Here is a 26,176-nt window from a genome sequence, read left to right on the forward strand (position 1 = left end):
CTGCGAACTGATTTCTAGGGTTAAGTCCATCCCTTTAAGGGCCCTAGTTTCAATGCACCAGTGTTCAGTTCTGTACACGAACTGAACACTGGTGCATTGTAGTTCTGTACACGACTTTCTGTGCGTTCCTGGCACAAAGTCGTGTACAGAACTGACAGCGCGCGTGGGCACGTCTAAATAGCTACAACAACATCATCTCGGCGACTACAACACCAACGACGTACGCGGAGCCACACGAGGAAGCCTACCAACGTGCAGGGGTACTGCTAACAAAAACTTTCCGGGTCCAGTCTGACGCCTGGGGGTAATTCTAAGGTAAGGAATCTGTCACTAACTAATGTTTCTTACAGATATATTGTTACCGAAGGTAAGTAACGTGTTCTTCGGAACTATCAGGCTACCTTTCAAGGCTTGCTTTCCTAATGTGCAAAATACTCAGATATGTGATGTTTTGCCTTGAAAAGCAGAACAGTGTAAGTTCCGTTCAGTTGTGCAGAGTAGCATTTTAGATTTGATACGGGGCTGTAAATAGAAACATTGGTTTGTCAGTTGCTCATCTGGGAGGAAAGAAGATACTGATGGTGGACGTCTTCAGCAGGATGTCCTCCATCTATCAAAACTATGAACGGCAAGTAAGAGGAAATGGATGACCTGTTTCTCTTTTGGGACAGTCTGTACATAGATCAGTTCACCATGAGGCAGAACATTAAATGTTACAGTTTTCACTCACTGGAATTTTCCTGGAGAGGATCTCTAAGCGACAAACTCATGTTGCACTGGGGACACGAAGCGTATTAGGTCTTTCTACTTTATCCTCTTATTCCAGGGGGCCTGAATATGGTTCACCCTAAGAAGGCTCATAGTCTACTTATTGCAGCAGATCTAGTATGGGGGCCATTCAATCCATCTCTGCTACATCTCAGTCAGGTCCCTTCTTTTCAGCTTCCATTTGGGGAGTTTTTTTAAATAATTCTTTTTATTAAGCATACTGATGAATAGCAGAACATCACAAACATAGGTCTCCATCATCTCTTATACATTGTTAACAGTGTGTTGATCTCTTATTTACCAATAGGCTTTACACTCAGGTGGTAGGCCCATCGTTCATTGAGTTATGTCTTTTGATGTCTCTTCCCATTGTCTTACAACAGTCCATTCACTACTCCGAATTTCGGGCCCTCTGTACTCCACACCCATTTTTTCTAGACTTTGTCCCATTTCCCGGAACATCCATTTGGTAGATCACCTTCTCGGGTGCACAGCACCAATCCAGGTATTTCACCCAATCCGTCATTGTAGGGGGCTGTGCTTTCCCAGAGGCCCTGGCTATGTTTCTTTTGGCTATTATGTCTGCTAACATTAGCCACAGTTTACTATATTTTGACCATGTGGTATCTCCCGTAACAAATAGTATAAGCCATCGGGCTTTTAACGGAACTGCCTGTCCCAGTACCTTCGTCATCACTTTTGTGATCACTCTACAATCCAATATCTCTTTAGCCTTGGACAACTCCATAGTGTATGACAAAAGGTACCCACTCACCCACATCCCCTCATACAATTAGTTGAGTCACATCTGCCTATTCGGTAGAGTCTCAATCTGGTTCTATAGGATCGATGTATAATTCAGAGTTGTATCAACCGGAACCGTGCTCTTATAGCTACCTCTTTGAGACTTTTTATGACTTCCAACCAGTCATCCTCTTCCAGGATCTGCCTCCGATTTCTCTTTCAGGGCTACCAGTGGGTCTGAGGTGTTATTCATAATCTTTTTATATATAAGGTAGTGGTCTTGTTCACTATTGGATCCACTAGCACTCTGTCTTCTAGTGGTGTGTATTCGGGTATATATTCACCCATTTTACATGTGTTTTTAGATCATGTTTCAGTTGTATGTAACGGAATTGCTCTGTGTCAGGCATTTGGTAGTCTACATGCATGCTCTGGAAGTTCACCATCTTTCGGCCCTTCCATATGTCCCCTAGGAGCTTAATACCCAGGATTGCCCATGCTGGAATCCCTGTAGTGCACGCACTTCTCTCAGGAGATCACTATCCCAGAGGGGAGTACGCTCCGTTAGTTTGACTTCCCAGCCCAGGGATTTGGTCACCTCCCTCCATAGTTCTACAGTAGTTTGTGTATGTTTCGGAAGTCTTCCTGCTGTTGTCTTACTGGACAGTGCTTCCAGGTAACCTCTTTGTCCAATCAACCCGTGGTCTACTTGGTATGCCGGCTCCCCGATCCACGCCAAGACTCAGTCATTAAGCGTGACAAGTTGTGTAGCCCAGTAGTACTTGCATATATCCGTAACAGCTAGCCCTCCTTTGTACAGTCCTCACTGTAACTTGTGCAGCGCGATCCTGGGGCTCCCACCGTCTCACATCAGTTGTCTCACTTCTGAGTTTATCTTATGGAAGAACTCTTTGGGTATCTTATATGGGGTGATTTGAATGACGTATATGAGGCGTAGTAGCACCATCATTTTAAAGATGGCGGCTCATCCCATTAGTGATAGGCAGAGTTTTTAACCATAAAGGAAGGGAATGCTATCACACTTGGGGACTCTCAGATTCAAAACCTAGAACCTGAACAGCTAGACCTTTTTTCTTATGAACTTCCTGAGAATGTGATGGAAATCCTTGTTTAGAAAGATGGTCACCCAGCAGAGCTTTTCAGCCTAACAGATGGAAAATATTTGCAAACCAGTGTTGATTTAACTCTCTTGATCTGTTGTTTGCCCAGACTGTGTACATTCTCCAATTTCCTGTTTATTTAGTGTAGGAGAATCTAAAATTGCAGTGAGTAACAGGTATTTAGTGGTGATTTATACCTGTTTTTTTACTGCTGAACCAGATGTAGCTTGGTTTTGGAAGGGTGTGTAAAAGAAATTTCAGCCCACATCTTTCTTTAATGAAGCTTGGAATTTGAATTTGGTTCTCACTTTCCTCACTGGTCTTCCTTTGGGGTCCCTTCATTTTCGTTTATTAAAGTTATTAGGTTAGATGATAACATTTTTGTTAGCCAAAACTTCTGCCATCAGAGTTAGTGAGTTGCAGGCTCTCTCCTCTGCTTATCGCTTTAGGGTTGTTCTATAATAATAGTGTTAGTTTGAGGGACAAACTCTATTTTTCTTTAAGGGATGCCTCAGAATTTCACGTCAGTCCGGTCAAACCTTCAGCTTATATTTCCCTCTACTTCATCCCTCAAAGGATGCAAAGAAGCAGGCAGCATAGACTAGACCTGAGAAGGGGGTGATCAGCCACTATATTCACAGAACTGTCCCATCCTGTATTGATGACAATGTGTTCATTACTTATGAAGGTAGTAACTTAGGTAAGAAAGTGTGCAAACAGGCTGTCTCTATGTGTGGATAGCTTTGACAGCCATGCTGTGAGAATTTCTGTGCCCAGTGTGCGAGAGGGGCATCTGCTGCTTTAGTATTATTGAGAGTGATGCCTTCTCAGAATATTTGTGATGCAGCCACTTTGCATTCTTTGTAAAGCATACTTGCTTAGGCATGGACGGGAGAGAGTCATCCACCTTCTGTAGGGCTGTTCTCCAGTACTTTTAAATATGTAGTCTTGACCCACTTCCTTGAAGAATGCATTGGGGGTTCTTCACACAAGAAATCTGCATGTGTATCCATCCATTAAAAGAACAAGTTGCTTATCTTTGCATTGATTTTTTTTGATGGATGGTATATCTTTTTCAGATACTTTACCATCCTCTTTCCACTCCTATGTTGAGAATAGTATCTTCTGAGATCAATTTGCTTTCTGCAAAAAGAGCGGTCTTTCGTTCCATTTACTGCATCTGGTTGGGATTGCCTTATGTATTCAGAAACAGCATCTCTGTCATAGTCTTCATTCCTCCATCCCTGACATTGTTTGGCACAGCATCCTGGCTATGTGGAGAGGCTTAGACAGCTGAAAAAACTCTGGATCCAATTTGGTGCCGGGAGAGCGATCTCATAAGGAATCTGCAGGAGCTGAGAGATCAATCATAAAGAATGTTACCAATAGTAACTGATTTGTTTATCACCAACGGCTGAATAACTGAACACATCTTATCTTACAGTGTAAAGATGCAGCACCTCTCAAGATTATAACTGTTGGAGATGTGAGCACACCAATGGTGGGGTTATGTGATTCAACGTACTCTTCAGAAAGGAACACCGTCTGGGGTGGATGCGGGACGAAGATCATATGCTTGTCCCAGGAGTTCCTAATTCAAAAACACATTGATACCATGAGTACTCAAACGTAAGTTGTTCACCAATAATCTGTTTGTTTCTGCTTAGTTACGCATGTAAAAAGGTATCATGTAGCTTAAAAATATTCTGCAGTGTTTTAACATTCTACCACATGTTGGCAAAGGTAAACCTATTTTCTCTCCTCATCGTTCAGAAATTTGCAGGCCTGATTTCATTGATGGATTAATTTAGTAATTAGTTTTGTAATGTGCGAACTTTAAAAAAAAACTTACTGCCACAGTACCGCACGTTATCTTAAACCTATTTTTGTTTTTTAATTTTAGGACCCAAGTGGGAGGTCCCTCTAGGACCCACAACCCCAAAAGGGCTAAGGAGTGAGGGTATTCCTACCCTGCCCCCATATATGTTTATTCTTTTTTCTTGTTCCAACACAAGAAATGAGTTCGGAGCCCTAAAATGGCTGCCAAACATCTCTGTAGATGTTGACGGCAGCCAATCAGATATTATATTTCATGTGACAGAGCTGCGGTACTTTGGCGATTTGGAAATATCTATAAAGTTTGAACATTCATTTCTTAAAAACTGAATCACAAAAAACACACTTTCCTGGGCAAAGATATAGCTTTCTGACAGACAGAGTCGGTGTAAATCAGTTGTGTTCTATGGTATCCTCATCAATAGTCGTAAGCATTGAATAGTCCCCCCCATGTGCGGGGACCCCAGATAATATATTTAACAAGCACTGGCGTTGCCAATAGGTCTCGCAGTAGTAAAGTTGGAGCTATTACAATTGCAAATAACAATGCCTTTTATTTTTGTTTTCATTTTAAAAACATAAAGGGCTTTGTCATTTACAAAACCAATAGCTCCAACTTTCCTACTGCGAGGCCTATTGTGCACTGCACAGTGTGGGTGAAAGTGGCACTGCGTGGGTGTGAGTGGCTTTGAGTGAGTGGCGTTGCGTGTGTGAGTGGCGTTGTGTGTGTGAGTGGCGTTGCGTGTGTGAGTGGCGTTGCGTGTGTGAGTGGCGTTGCGTGTGTGAGTGGCGTTGCGTGTGTGAGTGGCGTTGCGTGTGTGAGTGGCGTTGCGTGTGTGAGTGGCGTTGCGTGTGTCTGATTTGTTCGCTCGGAATGAGAGCAGTTGAATATTGGTAGGGTCGGCATCTAGTTGTTTTTCTAATAATTGAAACATCCGGCATAATGAAGACGCAGCATATCTGCAGAGACAGTATCTGCCAAGTCGACTGTACAATCATAATTGTTAAGGATATTAATTGTGTTTGTTTGTTATAATTCGATGTTTTTAATTTTAGATTGGGTGAGTAATGTGCAAGGCCGCCTTGCATGGTGGTATTGTAGAGTATATTTCCTCTTTTGAAACGCAATAATAAAAAAAGAAATTAGTATTCAGGGAAGAATGGGAATTGAACTGCGGCCACAGGAAGCTTCAAAATACATCTACGATAACAAATTGTAACCTACTTATACGCACTAAAACGGCAGAACACCGGGGAGCTTAGAAATATCTGTTCTGAGACAAATTACATAGTACGCATGCCTATTATAAAACGCGTGCGCACACGCGAGGATGGGCACACACAGACGGGAAGTAGAAGTCTTGTCTGTTTTCTATGTCGATCGGTTGGGCTTTTGTAGTGACGAAAACGTTGGTTGCGCTGGCAATAATACCGTTTGAAGATGGACGCCATGAAAAAAAGCATTCATTGCCTTCGATGCGCATGCGTGTTTCACTCGGGCGGATTTGCTTCCCATGGCAAGGCCTGGCACTATTAGCTGCGGATCCGCTTGACCTGGGGTAGCTGCAACATGAGGGACCGTACTAGCGAGCTGAGGAAGGTGAGTTTGCGGGAGAGTTGTTCGGTGTTAAAAGCATGGTCGGTTGCGAAAGGGATGCACTTGCAGAACAAAGGCAGACCTTCTGCAAATTGACTGAAAAATTAGCCCGGCCCCCTGTGGGAAGCACGCAGGCCGGAGAAAAGAAATGCACACGGCGGGCAGGGGAGGGGGCGGAGCGGGGGAGAGCGGCATGTGGGTGTGAAGAATTGACTGAAAAATTAGCCCGGCCCCCTGTGGGAAGCACGCAGGCCGGAGAAAAGAAATGCACACGGCGGGCAGGGGAGGGGGCGGAGCGGGGGAGAGCGGCATGTGGGTGTGAAGAAGCCGGGCCTTTGAAGTGAAGCTTCACTTCAAAAGGTGTCGGAGGAATGCGGCGGCTGAGGGAACTGATGTGCACCCGCTTTTAAGCTCAATGCACATGCGCATTGAGCTTAAAAGTCACGGGCACTGCAAGGAATCGCCACGATTCCTTGCTTCGTAGTTAAAGGTTGTTTAAGCCGCAATAGGCTCACAAGCTCGATGCGCATGCGCATCGACAGGCGAGACCTAAAAATATATATATATAAAAATTCACTTGTTTGGGTAATAGGAATAATGCCCGGCGCTAATATCCCCAGTTCCTTGTCCCCACCAGTTTTATATCAACAATATGCAAACAACAATATACTGAGAATCAATAAACAGCGACTTCTTCTTAAATATTTGCTCAAGATTCCTTTTATTGTATTCTTTAAATCTTTTTTTCATAAAGCAATCAGCCTCCAATATTGTAATTAGCCATAAACAGCCATCCAATGTGTGTTTCGCACCAAAATGCACTTCTTCAGGGGTCTTAAGTCAGTGGCTTCTAATTTCATACATCTTTATCTGTCTTTTAGTGTTCTCATCTCATGTTATGGCGTAATAATTAAGGCCTTTGGTTTACCAGTTTAGTTTAGTTCCCCTTGATTAGGATCGTAGCTGGCCATGACAGCCTCGCCCTTCCCGTTTGAAGATCAACGCAGCTCTATACATATACACACAGCCTATGGTAGATGCTAAAAACTGCCCAAATTACATTGAGCTCATAAATTGTAACTACAATTGTTATTTGAAAGGAAAATGCAAGGGAATAAAAGGCTTTAAATGAAAGAGACACATTAGTGATAGATTCCTTACCTTAGAATATCCTCAGGCGTCAGACTGGATCCGGAAAGCTTTCGTCAGCAGTACCCCTGCCCATCAATAGGCGTCGTCATATGGCTCCCCGTGCGTCGTTGGCGTCGCATTCGCCGAGATGTCACTGGAGCTACTTAGACGCGCCCACGCGCTCTGACGTCTATTCTTTATTTTTCCGCGCCAGCAAGCGCACATCCGGCGAGAGCGGTACCCCGTCACTTGTTGACTAAAGTACTTTTTTGATAATATATTAAACTTAGTCCTGGTGCATAGGGATGCCCTGTTTCAAGCTTAGAGGCCTGTCCACGCACAATGTCGCTGACGGACCCGCACCCTGAGTGTCTCTTCTGCCTGGCGCGTGACCAGTGTTCCCACTGCTGGGCCATGGCCTCGAAAACTTTGCGGGAACGGTCCTGAAAGTGGCTGGAGGCAGGTGGCACCGCCCCTGTGGCTTCAACGGAGCCTAAACAGTTACCGTTGGTCTACCCACCTTTCCCGGGTCCATCGGCGACTCGGGCCTAATTGCAAGAGTTCGTGTCTGCAATGGCACGTATCTTCGGCCCGTGCAGCACCGCCTGATCACCTTCGGGCCCCATTGCAGTGGTGGCTCACGAATCAGCGTTGGGTCAGCGGCAGATCCCTCTCCCTTCCCCAACCGGAGTACACAGTGGTGACGGATGCGGCACTCCTGGGATGGGGCAGTCACATGGAAGAGGTGGAGATCAGAGGCCTATGTGGTATTGGAACAAACAGGGTGGGGTGGGGTTGTGGACCCTATATCAGGAGGCTCTGGCCTCTGGACATGGCTGGGACGTCATTGCATTTCCTTGACGGTTCAACACCTGGCAGGCTCTTTGAACGCCAGGGCAGACGAACTCAGCCGCCGGTGTCTGATGGATCACGAATGGCGTCTTCAATCAGAGGTTGTAGTGTAGTTCCTATTATCCCAATAGGCTCTGCGCATTGGAATAATACCTTCAATAGTATAGGCCTAGACCAGACGTTAACTAGGTCTACTACTGTCGATATTAGACTTAAAGTTTTGGGTTTGCCAGCTAGCTCAGAGTTCACTAGAAACTTTCTCGAATAGGCAAGGAGAAGTTGAACCTCCCTGGATAGACAAGAAGGGATTTAGTTTCTGACAACCATAGAACATGACAACTTTGCTCTTCGCTAATCAAGAGTGTATCTCGAGAGTCGTGTGAACAAAAGGCAATTTATTTTACTCAGTCAGTACGTGCATTCTTAGTCTCATCAGATTGTAGAGAAAAGGAAGAGACGGGCGTGTTCAATAAAAGATGTTATTTATTGATCAGTCTCTTTTCCCATACAAGAGAAATGGATCGATATTATTGCAATACTTATGGTTAAGTAAAGTGCATACATTAAAAGCAGAAGTATAAAATAATACTGTAAAAACATTGATATGGTTTCTAAGCCATATGAAGGTTTAAAATGGATAAAATATATTATATACACATATACATTTGACTACTCGTACTCAACTGGTGTTTCTAACTACGCCTACCCCGTGTACCTGACCTAAGCCTAATATGTGGGCGGGAATAGAAAGTTACAGTTTAAGTTAAGTTTGTTTTGCCAAGTGACTGACTAAAGAATTCTCTGTGAGGGGTTATTCAGTTCCGTACCTGGAGTCTAGGATGGATGAGGGATGGTATCTCTCGTCTTTGGCCTCGATATTCCAGGCTGCCTGCGAGGGCTACCCGGAAGCGCCGGAGCTGGATTTCTCGGCAGGAGAAAAGGCAGCTTCTCGTTCTCAGCGCGTCAGGAAGGCGGGGCTGTGCCAGCGGGGTCTGCTCTGCTCTGGGCTTCGGCAAGTCTGGCTGCTCCGATCTCGTCACCACCGCGTGTGTTTGCATAGGGCAATATCGGTAATATTTATACCTTTAAGGTGCCGAGATTGACGTAAGGATGGACATAGATACGTCAATAAGGATGTCATACGACCAGGTCGTTAGCACATTCTTTTGCTGAAGTTCTCGGTGAAATCAAAACAATGGCCGCAGGGTTTTTCCCAGGTTGTCATAGGTTTGATTTGTTTTGAGAACTCCGTATGCCTTATCAGGGGCTGGAGGAATATCGCTTGTCTAATTAGATGGCAAGCGTTATGACCTAATCAGATAACACGTTCCTGTGCCGTAGTGTGGCTTTATCAGATAACGGTTTCTGCATCATGGGGGTTTTCTGCCTCATGGGATGGCTGCTAGTTAACCTGTTAGTTTGTTAACCAGAATAGGGTCAGGAATAGGGGGATCGATACAGAACCTATAGGAATACATCACACCCACTCTACGCTAACTATGGACATATTTACTAATCTATGCATAGTAAAACATACGGTAGAGTATCGTGTATACCTTAGCACCCCAAAATACATAAATGCATTTTGAAATTATCAAATATACGGATAAAAAGCATTGACATGTATTGTATGCACTCAAGCTGTGAAATAATGCTAAAGTAATCACGCATTCGTATACATTATTGCTAAATGGTATATGAGAATGTACACATGAAATGGCTCTTAATACAGAAAAAAGTTCGAGACCATTCCATCACAGAAAAAATAATTATGAACATACCAGCGGGCAGCTAATGTCTATAAGCTATCTAAAAAGTAGAAATCTTAGTTCTCTAAGAATAGTTCTTACTTTAAGCAGAAGATAGTGTCCCGAAAAATATGCAAAAATATTTTGGGGCTGCTGAAAAAATTGCTGTCCGTGAACTGGAGGGAAAAATGTTCATGGTATTTTGCTTTTCTAGTTGAAGGCCAAATTCAGGGAACGCCGTGTGCGAGCTTGCTCAAAAGTCTCTATTTCTGCTCTGGTGAGAACATCATATCATTTAGACTCTCGAAAAAGTTGTCAACAGCTTCCTGGGAGAGTTCCACTAACTCGGAAATAGGTGTAACCATGCATTCGTGCGCATGATTGTCTCCATTGACGTTTTGATTTGGATTGCTGACAGAAGGTCGTACCTGATCGATGCTGCTTTCATTTTGAACTTCACTACCCCCTAATCGTAGTGGTGAAGCTTCCACGAATGCCGTCATCAGGATTGGTAGCCGTTGAGGGCAGCACAAAGCATGAGCCTTTGTTGGACTCAACAATGTTTCTGCATCCATTGCCGCATCCGATTGTAGCGTCAGACAGGTGTCTAACACGCATTCTTCTCCGCATAGCAGGCACCTTAATACAGGTAAAACACATCGATGCCACATTGGTCGAAATGAAAGAAACCAAGTCATGTTCAGGTCTCTAAGCCGGGATAGTCCCAGGATTTTTGATATCCGGTCCCGGTATCCAATGGCTAGGATTGTTTCTTCCCTTGTCGCAGGTGTTTTGTCTGTGACATGGTTTGCCATAACGAAATATAAGGACCAAGAATAGGATTCCTGCAATTAGTCCTAAAATGAGGGGAAGTCCGCCAAAAATCGAATGTACGAAATCTGGAAAAATACCCAGTATGGCTTTGAATGGTGTTAATGCCATCGAAAATACTGTCTTAAATACTTTTGAGACTCCACTGGTATCAGAAATATTTAAGATTTCATTCAGGATTTCTGCGAAATGTATGGGGGAATTAGTCGATAACAATGAATGTATCTCTGCAGTCGTCCTTGCGACTAGGAGATCATACGTTTCTTTTTATGACGTGAGCCTTGTCGGCGTCTGAAGAAGTACTGTTTTCATTCTGCTTAAAGTATCTATTCGAATAGAAGTAATTTTCAAGTTGGGCCATGCCCTTGCCTCCCTGTCTGGAAAGGAGCTGGGGAACAATAAGCGTCCACAGCACTTGACCTTCGCAGTCGTAGTTACGAGATAAGGAGTCCCGGGCATAAGACTACAGCATCTGCGGTCCACAATTAGAATGTAACTCCCATTATAGAGTCTTTGAAAGAATGGTTCTATCTCTGTAGCAGGTGTGCCTAGCTGGTGACATGAAAGGTTATTTGAGTTCCCTTCACAGGCTCCATGCAAACTAATTCCGTTACACAGAAGTGTACCGCTTAGTGACATCGCACAATTATTGACACTAAGAAACACTTTCTGTCCTTTATTACTGACACATGCATGTGAATAGGGCAGGTTCCATGTTGTTTTAATGTACCCTTTTCCCAATTGTTCGTACATGCCAGCCTGTATATATTTTTGGCAGTATTGAAACCTGAAGGTTGATATTGGAATATTAATTATCCCATGTATTATCCATTCACTGACAGGTCGTTCTGACATTGTCACTGGTAATCTTTCGAGTTTCTCAATGCTCAGGATTGTATAATCAGCACCCTTCTGGGCCATACTGATTTGTTTATCAGTAAGGTTAAAGATATTGAAAAGTGACGTTGTGTTGATTAAACGCCAAGGCACATAGCCTGAACGCAGATTTTGTAACGTCCAGCCAAGCTGTACAATAGAACGCAATTGAGACTGACCGTGTTGTAACAACAGTAAGTCTTGCGATATTATGTCGATTGCTGAAGACACAATGCTGTCCAGAGAAAAAATTCTGGAGGACAGAGTCATTAACCCATTGTCCACTACAGAAAGTGATTTTTCCAAATTAATACGGTCAATTTCCCTTATCCTTTCTGCTGTCTCAATTTGAGTAACCTTCCAGGCCTCATTGTATGCTGCATATACAGAGGCTGCTATGAAACGCTTTTGACGCCGTTTGCGTGGTCCCATAGTGAAATCACGCAAGTCAGCACCATCAGTAAGTAAAGTTAGGTGTTGCTTAATTTCTGACAGTGTGGAAGTTTGTAGCCATTGAAGGCATAATTTGCCCACACTGTAGGTGGTTATTATTCCTGGGTGTTGTCTTTGGGAATATCTAGGGTCTGGCCTGGTCATTTTGAACCCCTGTGTTTTGTTCAGGAATCTGTCTTGACAGTTATTAGTATCTGTGGGCCAGATCAACCACTGTTTCCAATCAGGATGTGCTCTGTTTTGGTTTAATACATAATTTACGTCTATCTCCTCATCTGTAGAGCTATTGCTGTTCATTGTTGGTTTTGGAATAGACGGTTTATTTAAGTCTTTGATTTTGGCTAAGCCAAGACAGGTAGTTTGTTGAACAGTGTCATTTAAAAATATAATTTGTTCTGGGATCATGCATTCTCTAAACAAAGATTCTATACCCTGTACTTGCCATTCTCTTGTACCCCAAACACTTTTTACTTAAACATTTTTGTCCCAATAATCAAAACCAAAAGTATTCATTTGTTCAAAGAATGAATCTGAATATATCAATTTCGTGTTTGTTATCATGGTCTTTGTCCCTGTCTTATTTGACAATTTGAAATAAAATGTTTCAGCGTTACTTGTGTTAAAACCTGAAAAGTATGAATATTTGTCATAAGCGGTTCTTGAGCTTCCTTTTGGAGGGGTTGCACAATGTTCCCATTGATTATAATTTAAAACATTTCTAGGTTGTGCAGATCTATGTAGAAAATGGTTACCATAGTGGTTATAACAGTACATACTATCATAATTTGTAGAACCCTGCAAATAATCATGTTTGGTAAATTTAGCAGACATTACTAAGTCAGACATCATGTTATTTATACTTTCAAAGTCCCAATCATCAGCAAATGTGCTTGGTTTTACGAAGTCGCTCAATGAGATCTTGATTTGGTGTGGATATTTCAGGATTTCAACCGGACCATAGATTTCGTAGTCAGTGTTGTCCCATGCTACCCCACCCGGTATAGGATTGGCTGTGAAGTTGACTGAAGAAAGTTCTCTTTTCTCGACGTGTGAAGATGTGTGTGGTTTGAGGATCAAGTTGATTTTCTGACTTGCTGTGTCCATTTTAGCATATTTTCCCTCAATGAAGCGTCCCAAAGTTAGTACCATGATGAGCCAAAGTATGAGGATAAATGCGCCAAAACCCACCCAAAATTCAATCCATGGAGAAATCAGATATGTTTCTTTCAGTTGTTTCAAAAGTACTTTAACTTTATCTTTAAAGGTTTTTGTTGATGGCTGTGTTTTTGATTCACTTAGGTCTTCAGAGGAATCATCGAAGTTTATGAAGTAGCCGGATGCAGTTCTGTCAATTGTTCCAATTGCTTCAGGATTACTGTTTCTTGCATAGTCGTTTGTTACTTCATTATTGGTTGGTATGTCTCTGCTAAATGTTTTTATTTGGGTGTTCAGAGGTCTAAGTTCCATTGCATTGTTGCATAGTCCTTGTTGTGGTTCTGTAGGCGTTTCGAATGTGATTAGCCTCTTAGATTGAACCTCTGTGTTAGTAGCAAATCTTGGTGTTCTACTACTTCTCGGGAGTCCACTTGGCCTACTATTTGTTATCGGCCACATGTTGTGGTTTTACCAGGTCGATGGATACAACTCGGTTCTCCTTTTTACCAGCAAGCGGCGGTAGTACAACTGATCTTGTCCCGTTGACAGACAAGACAGGAACTGCTTTTCTGTAAGAAGGCCCAAATTCCTTCTTTAGCGCGATCTTTTCTCTGACTAGATCCCCGACTTTTGGAATCCAGACAGGTCTTGCTGGGACAGGTGGTGGTTCTTCAGTGGTTGTTGGCTGCTGTTTCAACTTTATGTTGCTCAGGTCTTTTCTTGTTTCGTTTAAGTCCTGTAAAATAGCCAAACGATCTTTGATATCAAAGCTTTTTTCCTTTACCACTGAAGTCTGACTGTCAAGGTCAGAGATTAACATCCTAGTTCCAAATAATAATTTGTACGGACTGAATCCCTTCAGAGAATTTCTTGGCAGGTTATTTAGACTACGTTGGACACTTATTAGATGTTTGACCCACCCAGCTCCTGAACCTAATATCCTTTCCGTTATAGATTGCTTTATGCCTTGGTTTTTTCTTTACACCATCCCGTATCCCTCAGGAAGGAAGTGAGAAGATTCCCGCTGTGCTATGCTCATTTGGCCATGTTTCCCCTCAGGCTGGAGGGCTAGAGTGAAAACCATGGTCAAACGTAGCATGCTCTTAGCGTATATGCCATTTAGACTCGCAAATCTTTGTATAACAGTCCAGACGTCAACCGAGGGCTGGTGATCTACATTATAAGTGGAAACTAGCCTGTATATGTTAATCGCAAGCCTTGCTTTTTACTGTTGATTTTTTCTGGAGCGAAACGACACGGTATTACACCGTTTCTCTCACCACTGCGATTCCTGTTGCAGTTGGGGCACTTTTTTACAAACACGGTGTGATGCAGGCTCATGCCTGGCCACCAGTACCTTGATTGTAATTCTTCCAGAGAATCTTTTAGTTTGAGGTGTCTGAGACCCTCGTCCATATGTGCGTCTGCGATTAACAAGTTTCTCCTGTCCATGTTTGGAATCACTCTGTTATGTTATGTTATGTTATTTATTCATTTTTATAGCGCACGGCTACTCAAAAAGAGTGTCCCGGCGCTTTTCTTGGAGAAAGGCAAACAAGCTGTAACATAATAACATAACACCAAATGAAAGACTAAAAGAACAGTAAGCCAGGAGTTCAAGAGAGAGCGGCTACTGAGTAAAAAGCCACGTTTTAAGGCCTTTCCTAAAAGCCAGCAAGCTAGTGGCTCCCCGCAGGGCCAGCGGCAAGGAGTTCCATAGCTGAGATGCCAGCAATCCAAAAGAGCGCCCGCCAAGGCGCGCTTTCTTTACCCGAGGGACAACAGCAAGGTGCAGGGCTTCTGACCTCAGAGACCTGGTCGGATGATAGAAGACCAGTCTCTTTTGGAGGTACTTAGCTCCCCCCTTGTGAAGAGCTTTATAGACCAAGGTAAGAGCCTTAAAGGCGATCCTCTTGCGGATGGGCAGCCAATGTAACGTTGCCAGCAATCCCGAGGCACTGGAGCGCCTACTAAGGCCGAAGATTGCCCTGGCCGCGGCGTTCTGCACCACTTGAAGGCGCTGCAGCAAGTACTCTGGAAGGCCCAGGTAGAGAATGTTGGAATAATCCAACCTGGACCCAATCAGAGCCTGAACTGTCAGCGTCCTATGTTCCACGGATAACAAAGGAAGGAACCTCCGCAGCATCCTGAGGATGCCAAAGCACATACCCGACACCCCCAGGATCTGAGATTTCAGGGTTAACCTGTTATCCAACTTCACCCCGAAATTCTTTGCAACCTGAGAGGAGCAGGATGGAGGGAACATATCCCGTGACCACCAAGTCTGCCAGTCAGGTTCGATGTCACACCCAAAGAAAAGTACTTCGGACTTGTCGGAATTGCACTTAAGGCTGTTTAGATGGAACCAATGCAAAACAGCCCCAAGGCAATCCCGAATACTCTCCCCATCAAAGTCGCCTCCTCTCGTACACGAGAAGAGGAGCTGGGTGTCATCCGCATAAGATACGATCTGGGCACCATGCGACTCCACCAGTGCCGCCAACGGGGTCATAATGATGTTAAAGAGGGTCGGGCTCAAAATAGAGCCCTGAGGGACCCCGACTCCCAGAGGCGGCATCACGGCGGAATCAGGCGGGGCCCAGATCGTTTGCCGGCGGTCGGCAAGAAAGGAGGAAAACCAGTCGAACACCGTCCCCCGTATGCCTATCTCGCGAAGTCTTGCGAGAAGACCATCATGGGGAACGGTGTCGAAAGCCGCCGACAGGTCTAACATCACCAGCATGACTTTGCCCCCAGAGTCCAGAACCCCCTTAATGGTTTCCGAAACCTCCAGGAGCGCAGTCTCCGTGCTAAGATGGGGACGAAAGCCCGATTGGGTGGCGTGCAAGATCTCATTAGATTCAAGGAAATTGGAAAGCACGCCTTGAACGTGCTTTTCCAGAATCTTCATGAGGGCCGGCAGCAGGGAGATGGGCCTATAATTGACTGGGGCCTTCGGGTCTAGGCCAGATTTTTTAAGCAAGGGAATCACCATCGCCTGCTTCCAGGTTTGCGGGACCTCACCTAGCCTCAACGAAAGATTCAAAAGCGGATTAGCCAACGGGTTGATCACATCCGCGACTTTCGCTAGAAATTTAGCCGGGCATGGGTCAAGGGGAGAACCCGATTTTAAATTGCCCATTAGAGCCAGGGAGTCCGGAGCAGAGATTGGAGGAAACACACTCAACGTCGCCCTAGGCCCCGCCTGTGGCAGTGTGATGATGTCATGTTCAATTTGACCCACAGACGTTGGTACCAGGAATGACTCCTGGATGCGTTGGATTTTGCTCGTAAAGAAGTCAGCAAGATCCGCAGCCCAGGTACCAGATGGTTTTTGGTCCGAAGTGTTCGACCAAGGTGAGGTGAATTCTCTCACGATGGAGAATATCTCCTTGCAGGAGTTGGAAGCAGCGTCAATTCTCCTGGCTAGATACGCTTTTTTTTCCAGGCGAATGTCCCGGTGATAAGCCTTTACCACCGTTTTATAGGTCAGCTTGGCAACAGTGTCATCTCTATCACTCTATCCCCCACTCCAGGGATTCGAGCAAAAGGGACGGAGTTTGCATCGAATATGTATGTATAATTGAGTGGATAGTTGATCGGTAGCGCTGAGCAGTCATCTTTTGATGACGTTTTTACTGCCAGCATTGTTTCACCGTCAATATACTTCACTGTACGCTTTTTTCGAACTACGGAAGCCGATTTAGTTGCTACCGCTGTGGCTGTCTCAGCCAATGAATTTCCTGCAACGTGAACGCCATCACGCTGATGACTCAGTGAGTGTGTCACGTGAGTCTTTGGTAGTTCTTTTTGTAAAAGAGCTATTTGTTCCCAAAGCAGTTTTTGCTTTATTGTTGCACCTGTGTCATCTTTGTAACCGTTTTGAATCCATGTCTGCAAATCCTTGTTATATGATTTGACGCAGTAATATGAATCGGACACTATAAGTGTCGGGAATTCGCGATCCGCATTATCTAGCGCCATTTTCAATGCTATTATTTCAGTCTGTTGTTCTGAATTAGTTTCTACTGAGTGTGTTTTTGTTAATAGAGGTCTTAGTTTACCTCCGCGCCACACTTCTTTTGTAATTTCACATGTTGGGTTGTATGCTTGTTCTCCCCAAACGGAGGGTTGAGCATGTCCGTCTGTATAGATTACACAAGCGTATTGTCGTAAGGGCAGAATGTCGATTGGCAGAGGGAATGTTCTTTCATATTCTAGATTTTTCAGTTCCTCTAGTTCTGGATCAAAGTAGTAGTATACTTTGTCCGTTGTGATTGAATTCACCCATTGTATCCATTCCGGATTCAATGTTGTTGTTGGTAAAATACACGGTGTTGTTAATGCCTCAAAGGCTGATTCTGCTGTTCTGACTGTGATATGTCTACCGTCTGCTTGATCTTTTTCTCTAGCTATTGCGGTTTGAACTGCATGAACAATTTTTTCTTTAATGCTGAATTTCTGTTCAGCTTCTGTGTACAAGTGTGATTTGAATGCAATTGGTACCTTTTCTCCCTCATTAGAGGTCAGGTATGTGAATCCGCATCTTCCTGGGATGACTCGAATCACAAGATTGCGTGTGTTATCACGTGTTTCTAATTTTGTTTTAATTAGCATATCTGTTTGTAAGGATCTCAGAATTTCTGTGTGTATTTGAGTCCAATTGGTTCTTTTAAAATCTGGTTTTATTAGATCATAAAGGGGTTTGACCCTTTCTGCATAATTTGCAATGTATGTTCTTCCGAAATTTAGGAAGCCTAGAATTGACTGTAGGTTTTTTAGTGTTCTAGGTGCTTGGAGTACGGCACATTTCTCTAGAAAATTGTCAGCCAGGCTTTTGCCTTCACTTGATAATTCATATCCTAAGAACAGGACTGTCAGATGGGCAATTCTGGATTTTTTAAAGTTGAATTTGTAACCCTCTGCTGCGAACCCAAGTATTATGGTGTTCACTCTCTTCAAGTGAGTCTCCAAGTCATCATCTGTTAAGTATATGTCGTCGACATACGATAATGCTTCGTCGTCATATGTTTGTAGTAATTCTGTTACTCTCGCTGAGAATACTCCCGGGCTGTTCTTGTACCCCTGGGCTAACCGACAGAATTGTTTTTGAGTGCCATTTATTGAGAATGCAGACAAATATCTGCTCTCTGGTGCTATGTTTTGACAAAAGAATCCATTAGAGATGTCTAATGTTGTTTTGTATTTTTTGCGCACTATGTTATTCATTAGTGCAGCACTATGCGAGTTTTGCACTGCAAAAGTTTTGCAACATGAGTTAAGGTGTCGGTAATCCAAAACTAGACGATATGAATTGTCTGGTTTGGAGACCGGAAACAAAGGGTTGTTCATTTGTGAGGTGCAAGTTTCAATCACCCCCTGGTATTCTAGCTGATCTAGGATTTCTTTTACCTGTTTTTTTGCTTCTTGCTTAATTGGGTACTGTCTCTGTGCAGTAGGTTGTGATTTTAACTGGATTTTGTGAGGAGGAGAGTCCTCATCCCATCCTACGTGATTTTTATATAAAGCAGGAGCTAGGGCTACTGCCCACTTCCTAGCAAGTGTGTATTTTTTATGAATTGGGATGTGATTTGAGAAGGCAGGCATAATTATTTCTTCGCCATGAGGGCAATCCCTGACAAACTCCTGTGGCCAGTCTTTTTCAGCTAGAAGGATGTCATAGCCCTTGGAGAGATTATCCCAAAATAGTCCCCCTATTTTTCTAGTCTTATCCCCCTCTATACGTAAAGTTATTTCATATATTTTGTGAGGTTTGCTAACTCTGGTGTCTGCAGTTTCCACTTGAAGATATTCATTCGTGTCCACTGTCTCCAGATGATTCATAAGGACTTTGCGAGCTATGCTCACTTCTGCTGCGCTGTCTAGCATTGTCTGAGCCCATTCTCCGTTTTTCAGTTGTGTCCTCAGTATTCTCGGCATTGTTAACTACCTTGATACTGGCTACCTTCTTTTTTGGAAATTGTAATTTCTTTTTTAGATGAGCAGGTTCCTTGTCTTTGGACTTGGCGTGCTCTTCTCTTTGTTCTGATCGTCCTCTTCTTTCCGATTTCTGCGAGGAAGTCTGAAAAGATTGAGAGGGACGTGTATCAATGTCTTGATATCTATCAGGCTTCTTTATATTATCCCTATTTCTCAGGTTATATCTTTTCCCAGAGGGGTCACTCTGGGGTGACCTGTGTCTTTGGTTCGGAGATTTCTCTCTTCGCCTAGGAGACCTTCCTCTGGACTGGAATTTCTTTTCTTTAGGATTGGATTGTTTGTTTCCATCCCAGCTCTTTTTTTGTGATGTTGAGTTATTATTAAAAAATATTTTTTCAGGACTTTCAATCAGTTGTGGTTTTACTGGTATTCCACCTAAACTATCTCTACCTAGTTCCTCATAGGATTTTTCTATGATTCTAGCAATTTCAGCTGGTTGGTCTGCTATATCTGTCTCTTTTAGCCTCTGGCGGATCGCCACGTTCGCTGCTTCTCCCTTTATGTTGGCTAATAATATAGCCGAGACCTGCTTGAAGTCTTTTAGTAATTTCATACCAAGAGTTAAAGCGGGTTCTGGACCATATTCGTCTTGAATTTGTTTTAGCACATCTGGTATTACCGAAATGGATGGAACACCGTGCGTTTTTGTGTAGATGGAAGCAAAGACTGTACCCCAAGTGTCACAGTCCTCAATGTGTGGTGCGATTCCCATTGGAAGACAGATAGTCAGAATCCTGTGTTTTTCTAACGGGGTCGTGTCTGGAAACACAGCCTATATTTGGGTGATTTTTTGTGCTAACCAGAATGGTATTTGTTCCCGTTTAGCTGGTACTTTACCTAGGTAGGATTGTATGTTCTGTGGTGTAATTTTATTTGTGTTCCCCTGGTGAGGGGTCAGCTGTGGAATTTTAATTGCTGGCTGAATTGTTGAAGTCCGCATCACATATTGGACTAATTGTCTATGTATCTTTATTAATTGTTTTAGTTGTACTAAAAGATCTGCTGCAGGCATTCTTTCGAACTCTGGATGTGGTGTGTATCCGGCTAGGACCGGCCACGTTGCTCCTGGTCTACCTAAAGGACCGAGCCTGGTGATGTGATTATTGTGTTTTAGGGCGCCATTAAATAAGAGCAGGTGCTCTTGAAATTTAAGTGGTACTTCCACCTCCTCGAAAGGAGTGTACTCATTAGGAGGGTCCTCTGTTTTGTAATAGTGGAAGTACTTTGTTACAGCATTTGCTGCTGGAAAATGTATCCATGAATAGTATACCTCTGTCTGCCGATATTCGTGTGCCTCAATTACGAATATGACTGTACCACCTCTAGGTGTCAGTCCATTTTCTATAAGTTTTAAGGTTATAGATTTCCTTTTGATGACCGGGATGAGTATTATATCCAGGTCTGCTTCTTGCAGTGCAGTATCAGCTGCTGCGAGTTCAGTTGCTAATCTAACTGCCTCTCTTTCATCATCACTGTCTACCATTTTACCGACAGGATGGTTACTTTGTTTGTTTGCAGATCAGGTTTCTTATGGAAACAAAGATTAGATGCACAATATTTTGGAACGGTTTATCCTTCAACGTTGACTAAACCAAGTACCGTACATAGGAGTTTCCTCCTGCGAGGTTTGGCGGATATTACCTTTCACCCACTCCAGACGTCTTTGGAGTATTATGGGAAAAAGGGGTCTGAGTGAGAAAGCACGACTGAGTCTCTCGAAATGTCTTACGTTAGTTTTATCGCCCTTCCAAACGCGTAGGGCGCCATGTAGTGTAGTTCCTATTATCCCAATAGGCTCTGCGCATTGGAATAATACCTTCAATAGTATAGGCCTAGACCAGACGTTAACTAGGTCTACTACTGTCGATATTAGACTTAAAGTTTTGGGTTTGCCAGCTAGCTCAGAGTTCACTAGAAACTTTCTCGAATAGGCAAAGAGGAGTTGAACCTCCCTGGATAGACAAGAAGGGATTTAGTTTCTGACAACCATAGAACATGACAACTTTGCTCTCCCCTAATCAAGAGTGTATCTCGAGAGTCTTGTGAACAAAAGGCAATTTATTTTACTCAGTCAGTACGTGCATTCTTAGTCTCATCAGATTGTAGAGAAAAGGAAGAGACGGGCGTGTTCAATAAAAGATGTTATTTATTGATCAGTCTCTTTTCTCATACAAGAGAAATGGATCGATATTATTGCAATACTTATGGTTAAGTAAAGTGCATACATTAAAAGCAGAAGTATAAAATAATACTGTAAAAACATTGATATGGTTTCTAAGCCATATGAAGGTTTAAAATGGATAAAATATATTATATACACATATACATTTGACTACTCGTACTCAACTGGTGTTTCTAACTACGCCTACCCCGTGTACCTGACCTAAGCCTAATACGTGGGCGGGAATAGAAAGTTACAGTTTAAGTTAAGTTTGTTTTGCCAAGTGACTGACTAAAGAATTCTCTGTGAGGGGTTATTCAGTTCCGTACCTGGAGTCTAGGATGGATGAGGGATGGTATCTCTCGTCTTTGGCCTCGATATTCCAGGCTGCCTGCGAGGGCTACCCGGAAGCGCCGGAGCTGGTTTTCTCGGCAGGAGAAAAGGCAGCTTCTCGTTCTCAGCGCGTCAGGAAGGCGGGGCTGCGCCAGCGGGGTCTGCTCTGCTCTGGGCTTCGGCAAGTCTGGCTGCTCCGATCTCGTCACCACCGCGTGTGTTTGCATAGGGCAATATCGGTAATATTTATACCTTTAAGGTGCCGAGATTGACGTAAGGATGGACATAGATACGTCAATAAGGATGTCATACGACCAGGTCGTTAGCACATTCTTTTGCTGAAGTTCTCGGTGAAATCAAAACAATGGCCGCAGGGTTTTTCCCAGGTTGTCATAGGTTTGATTTGAGAACTCCGTATGCCTTATCAGGGGCTGGAGGAATATCGCTTGTCTAATTAGATGGCAAGCGTTATGACTTAATCAGATAACACGTTCCTGTGCCGTAGTGTGGCTTTATCAGATAACGGTTTCTGCATCATGGGGGTTTTCTGCCTCATGGGATGGCTGCTAGTTAACCTGTTAGTTTGTTAACCAGAATAGGGTCAGGAATAGGGGGATCGATACAGAACCTATAGGAATACATCACAAGGTGGCGCAAGGTCTCTTTCAACAGGGGGAAGAGCCTTGGTTAGATCTATTCGCCACCGAAGAGAACGCGCAATTTCATCAGTTCTGTGCGTTGGAATTTCCAAGGCGCCACTCGCTAGGCGACGCTTTTCGTCGCAAGTGGAGTTACGGTCTGTTGTATGCCTTTCTGCCTATACCACTTCTGCCCCGAGTGCTGAAGAAGATCAGGCGCGACCAGGCCCAAGTCATCCTTGTGGCTCCGGACTTGGCTCAAAGAGTTTGGTATCCTGAGCTACTCAATATGAGCCTGGATCCCCCGATCTATCTGCCTCTGCGGGAGGATCTTCTGTTGCAGCAACAGGGGACGGTTCTCCACCCGAACCTGCCCAGCCTCCACCTACATGCATGGAGATTGAGCGGCGACAGTTGATTCCATTTGACTTGCCTCCCGAAGTCTGTGATGTCATTCTGGCATCCAGGCTTCCCTGCACTAAATCGGTATACGCCTGCAGGTGGAACAAATTTGTGGCATGGTGCACAGCCAAAACTGTGGATCCCCTTTCTGTCCTTCTTTCTGAGGTCCTTTTGTTCCTTCTTTCTCTGGCCCCATAGGGCTCTGCTCTGGGCACTATCAAGGGCTATCTTTTCGCCCTTTCAGCCTTTCTGAGGGTTCCAGACCAGTCTTCTCTTTTCAAGTCCCCTGTTGCACAGAGATTCTTATAAGGCATTACGCATATGTTCTCTCCTGTTCCTTTCATAATGCCTCAGTGGGACTTGAATCTTGTTTTGACTTATCTCATGTGCGCTCCCTTTGAGCCGCTTCTCAATTGTCCTTTACGTCTTCTGACTTTGAAAACTGCCTTTCCGGTGGCTATCACCTCTGCCAGGATAGTGAGTGAGCTTCAGGTTCTTTCTTGTAAACCTCCTTTTCTGTCAGTTCATCTGGACAAGTTTGTACTTCGCACTCGTCCTTCCTTCTTGCCAAAGGTGATCGTTGCCTTCCACATCGGGCAGACTATCACCTTGCCCACTTTCTTTTCGCCTCCGCACCCTTCCAGAGAGGAAGAGAGGCTCCACCGTCTGGACCCAAAACGTGCGCTCTCCTTTTACCTGAATCGCACACAAGCATTCCGGGTGAATAACCAGCTCTTTGTTGGCTACGCAGGTGCCAAGAAAGAACGGGCTGTTCATTGGAGGACTATCTCCCGCTGGGTCGTCTTGTGTATCAAGGCCTGTTATTCTATGTCTAAAAAGGAACCTCCGGTAGGGCTGCGTGCCCATTCTACAAGTGCGTCAGCAGCTACTACGGCATTGGGGCGTGGTGTCCCTCTGTAAGACATCTGTCAGGCTGCCACGTGGGCCTCACTGCACATGTTTACAAAGCGCTACTGCCTTGACAGTCAGGTCCGGACAGACGGCTTCTTTGGCCGTTCTGTTCTCCATGACTTTCTGGTGTAATCTTGTTCGCAGACCCACCACCCGGGTTGGTATTGCTGGGGTATCTATTCTAAGGTAAGTAATCTATTGTTAACGTGTCTCTTTCAGATGCACAAGTTACTACTTGTGTAACTATATATCTGTAAGAGACATTAGTTAGTGATAGATTCCTTACCGCCCCACCCATCCTCCCCATTCTGCGAACTGATTTCTAGGGTTGAGGTCATCCTTTCGTGCCCTAGTTTCTATGCACCAGTAGTCAGTATCTTACATGGCTCTGCGTTCCTGTCGCGGAAAGTTGTGTACAGAACTGACGTCAGCGCGTCTAAGTAGTCCAGTGACGTAACCTCTGCGAATACAACGCCAATGACGCACGCGGAGCCGTACGACGACGCCTATCGACGCGCAGGGGTACTGCTGACTAAAGCTTTCTGGATCCAGTCTGACGCCTGGGGATATTCTAAGGTAAGGAATCTATCACTAACTAATGTCTCTTACAGATATATCGTTACACAAGTAGTAACTTGATAAAAACTGGCACTTTGCCTTGAAGACCTGACACAATCCCCTGTATCCCATCATGCCCCACAGGTGACGGTTAGGTCAGTTCATTTTTTCCGGCTCCTACAGTTAGGATCTTGGAGCACTTAGCTCTGCTGGTTTTTGACATTTTGTCTCGAAATTTTCTTCAAAAATACTAGTTTTTGCTATCATTCGACGTCTTTAAGTACCTAGAGTACAGCAGACTGTTTTTCTGACTGAAAAATATTTTTCTTCTGTCAAATCATGCCTTCATTCTTTGTGAAGTACCCTTCTTGTTGTAAAAAGAAGATGTAGACTGATCCTCATTCAGTTTGAACTATTTGTCTCCCTGACACTCACCTTCCAGAGACTTGCTATTATTGGCAGAAGCTGTCCATTAGAAAGCTGAAGAGCATAGAGAATATTCAGCTGCGTGGCCTACAATAGAAAGAGGAAAGACAGGGTCATAACGAGGACTTGGAGCAGTCTCAAACCTCCTCCAACGAGCCCTCCTCTCATAAGAAGTCAGCACACAGCGTAAGATCTCATGAGGCACATAAATGCCATCCCCCCTCGACGTCAACTGGTTAGGGGTCGTAATTAAGGGAAATTCCTGTTTGTTCACTGTCGAAGTCGAGAGTAGCCTCAGAGTCTCGCCACTTGCTGTCAAGACAGTCTTCATCACTCTTTGTCATCTAAGCGACTGTCGTTTTTATCGCTATCGAAGCATTCACCGGCAGGTCTGTCGATGCCGAAGTGGCGCCGGTCGTCGATGTTGAAACATCCTCAATGTCAAAAGATAAGCCGTCAAAGAAAATAAAGTGATCGTCGAGGTTGAAACCTCCTTCGATGGTGAGGGATACTCCCAAAAATGTACAGCGTTCGTCCATGTCAAGGTCACACCAGTCGATTTCAAAACAACCAGAAAGGCCATGGTCGACGTCCAAGATCTCATCTAAAACACTATCCACGTCAAGAAGCCATTCCAACTCATTGGAGATGCAGATTTTGCCAGCGGAGTCAGTGAAGTCAGAGTCTCCAGTACCAGTTAAACCTGCTTCTGACCCACCTTTAAATATCTCCCCACAGTGGCTGGAAAGTTTGCGTAATTGGCGTGCTCCTCCACCTCAGAGTCACAGCTCAGACTTTTCGCAGACCTACTCTCCATCCAGGGTCATTCTGCATATGCCACCATCAGGGCACACTCCTCCCCTTCATTCTCTCCGGATTCTCCGTCCACACTGCCAAAGAGACATGTAGCTTCTCTGCAGAGGCATAGATCACGGTCCAGAACTCTGCAGAGGCGTAGATCAAGGTCCAGACCTCCGCAGAGGCTTAGATCAAGGTCCAGGACTCCGAAGAGGTATGGACAAAAGTCGCCAAGAACAAGATTGACTTTCAGATCCTGGCGATTTCCTCCATCCAAATGTGCCATGGTAGGTGCAGAACACCCTCCTGGTCCACTACTTCCTGTTCCTCTGTCAGAGATTATTTGACAACACTAACAGACACATCGCCTGCAACGGTTTCTCCTGTGGATGATTTAACCTCATTCAACAATGTGTTAATGAGAGGCACATCAAAATTGAACATTGACATTCCATCACCTACTACATCGTTCTCAGTTATCTTTGATGACTGCACCACAGAGCCTCATCAAGACCACTACTACCTTTAGTTCCAGGTCTGCTAGAACCCACAATGCAACTTTTTCTGACTCCAGCTTCTTTCTGAGCTGTGCCACCAAGGATCTTTAAAAAATATATGGCACCAGACCAGGACCCATTCTTTCTAAGTGCTGGTCCACCACCGTCGTCATACCTGCTGCTCGCAAGACTAACTCTATCACCTCCTCATCAACAGTTCCTCTGGATAAGGAGAGCAAGCAGATAGAATCCATAGGGAGGAAAATGTGCCAAATATCTGGCTCCTTTATTAAAGTTGCCAGCGCTTTTGCTTTGCTAGGGAGGTATGATAGATCATTG

At 44.2% G+C, this 26,176-nt stretch overlaps 1 protein-coding gene across 2 annotated transcripts in view; it reads left to right on the plus strand.

Annotated features, from left to right (window-relative positions):
- Positions 1–26,176, plus strand: part of LRRK2 (leucine rich repeat kinase 2) — a 2,266,429-nt gene that overhangs the window by 2,084,461 nt on the left and 155,792 nt on the right. For both annotated transcript variants that reach the window (XM_078680082.1, XM_078680090.1), the window contains one exon: positions 4,078–4,262. In XM_078680082.1, the coding sequence (XP_078536208.1) occupies positions 4,078–4,262 (185 nt within the window). The remainder of the gene's footprint in view (positions 1–4,077; positions 4,263–26,176) is intronic.

The sequence above is a fragment of the Lissotriton helveticus genome, chromosome 1_1, assembly GCF_964261635.1.
Source record: "Lissotriton helveticus chromosome 1_1, aLisHel1.1, whole genome shotgun sequence".
Classification (NCBI taxonomy): Eukaryota; Metazoa; Chordata; class Amphibia; order Caudata; family Salamandridae; genus Lissotriton; species Lissotriton helveticus.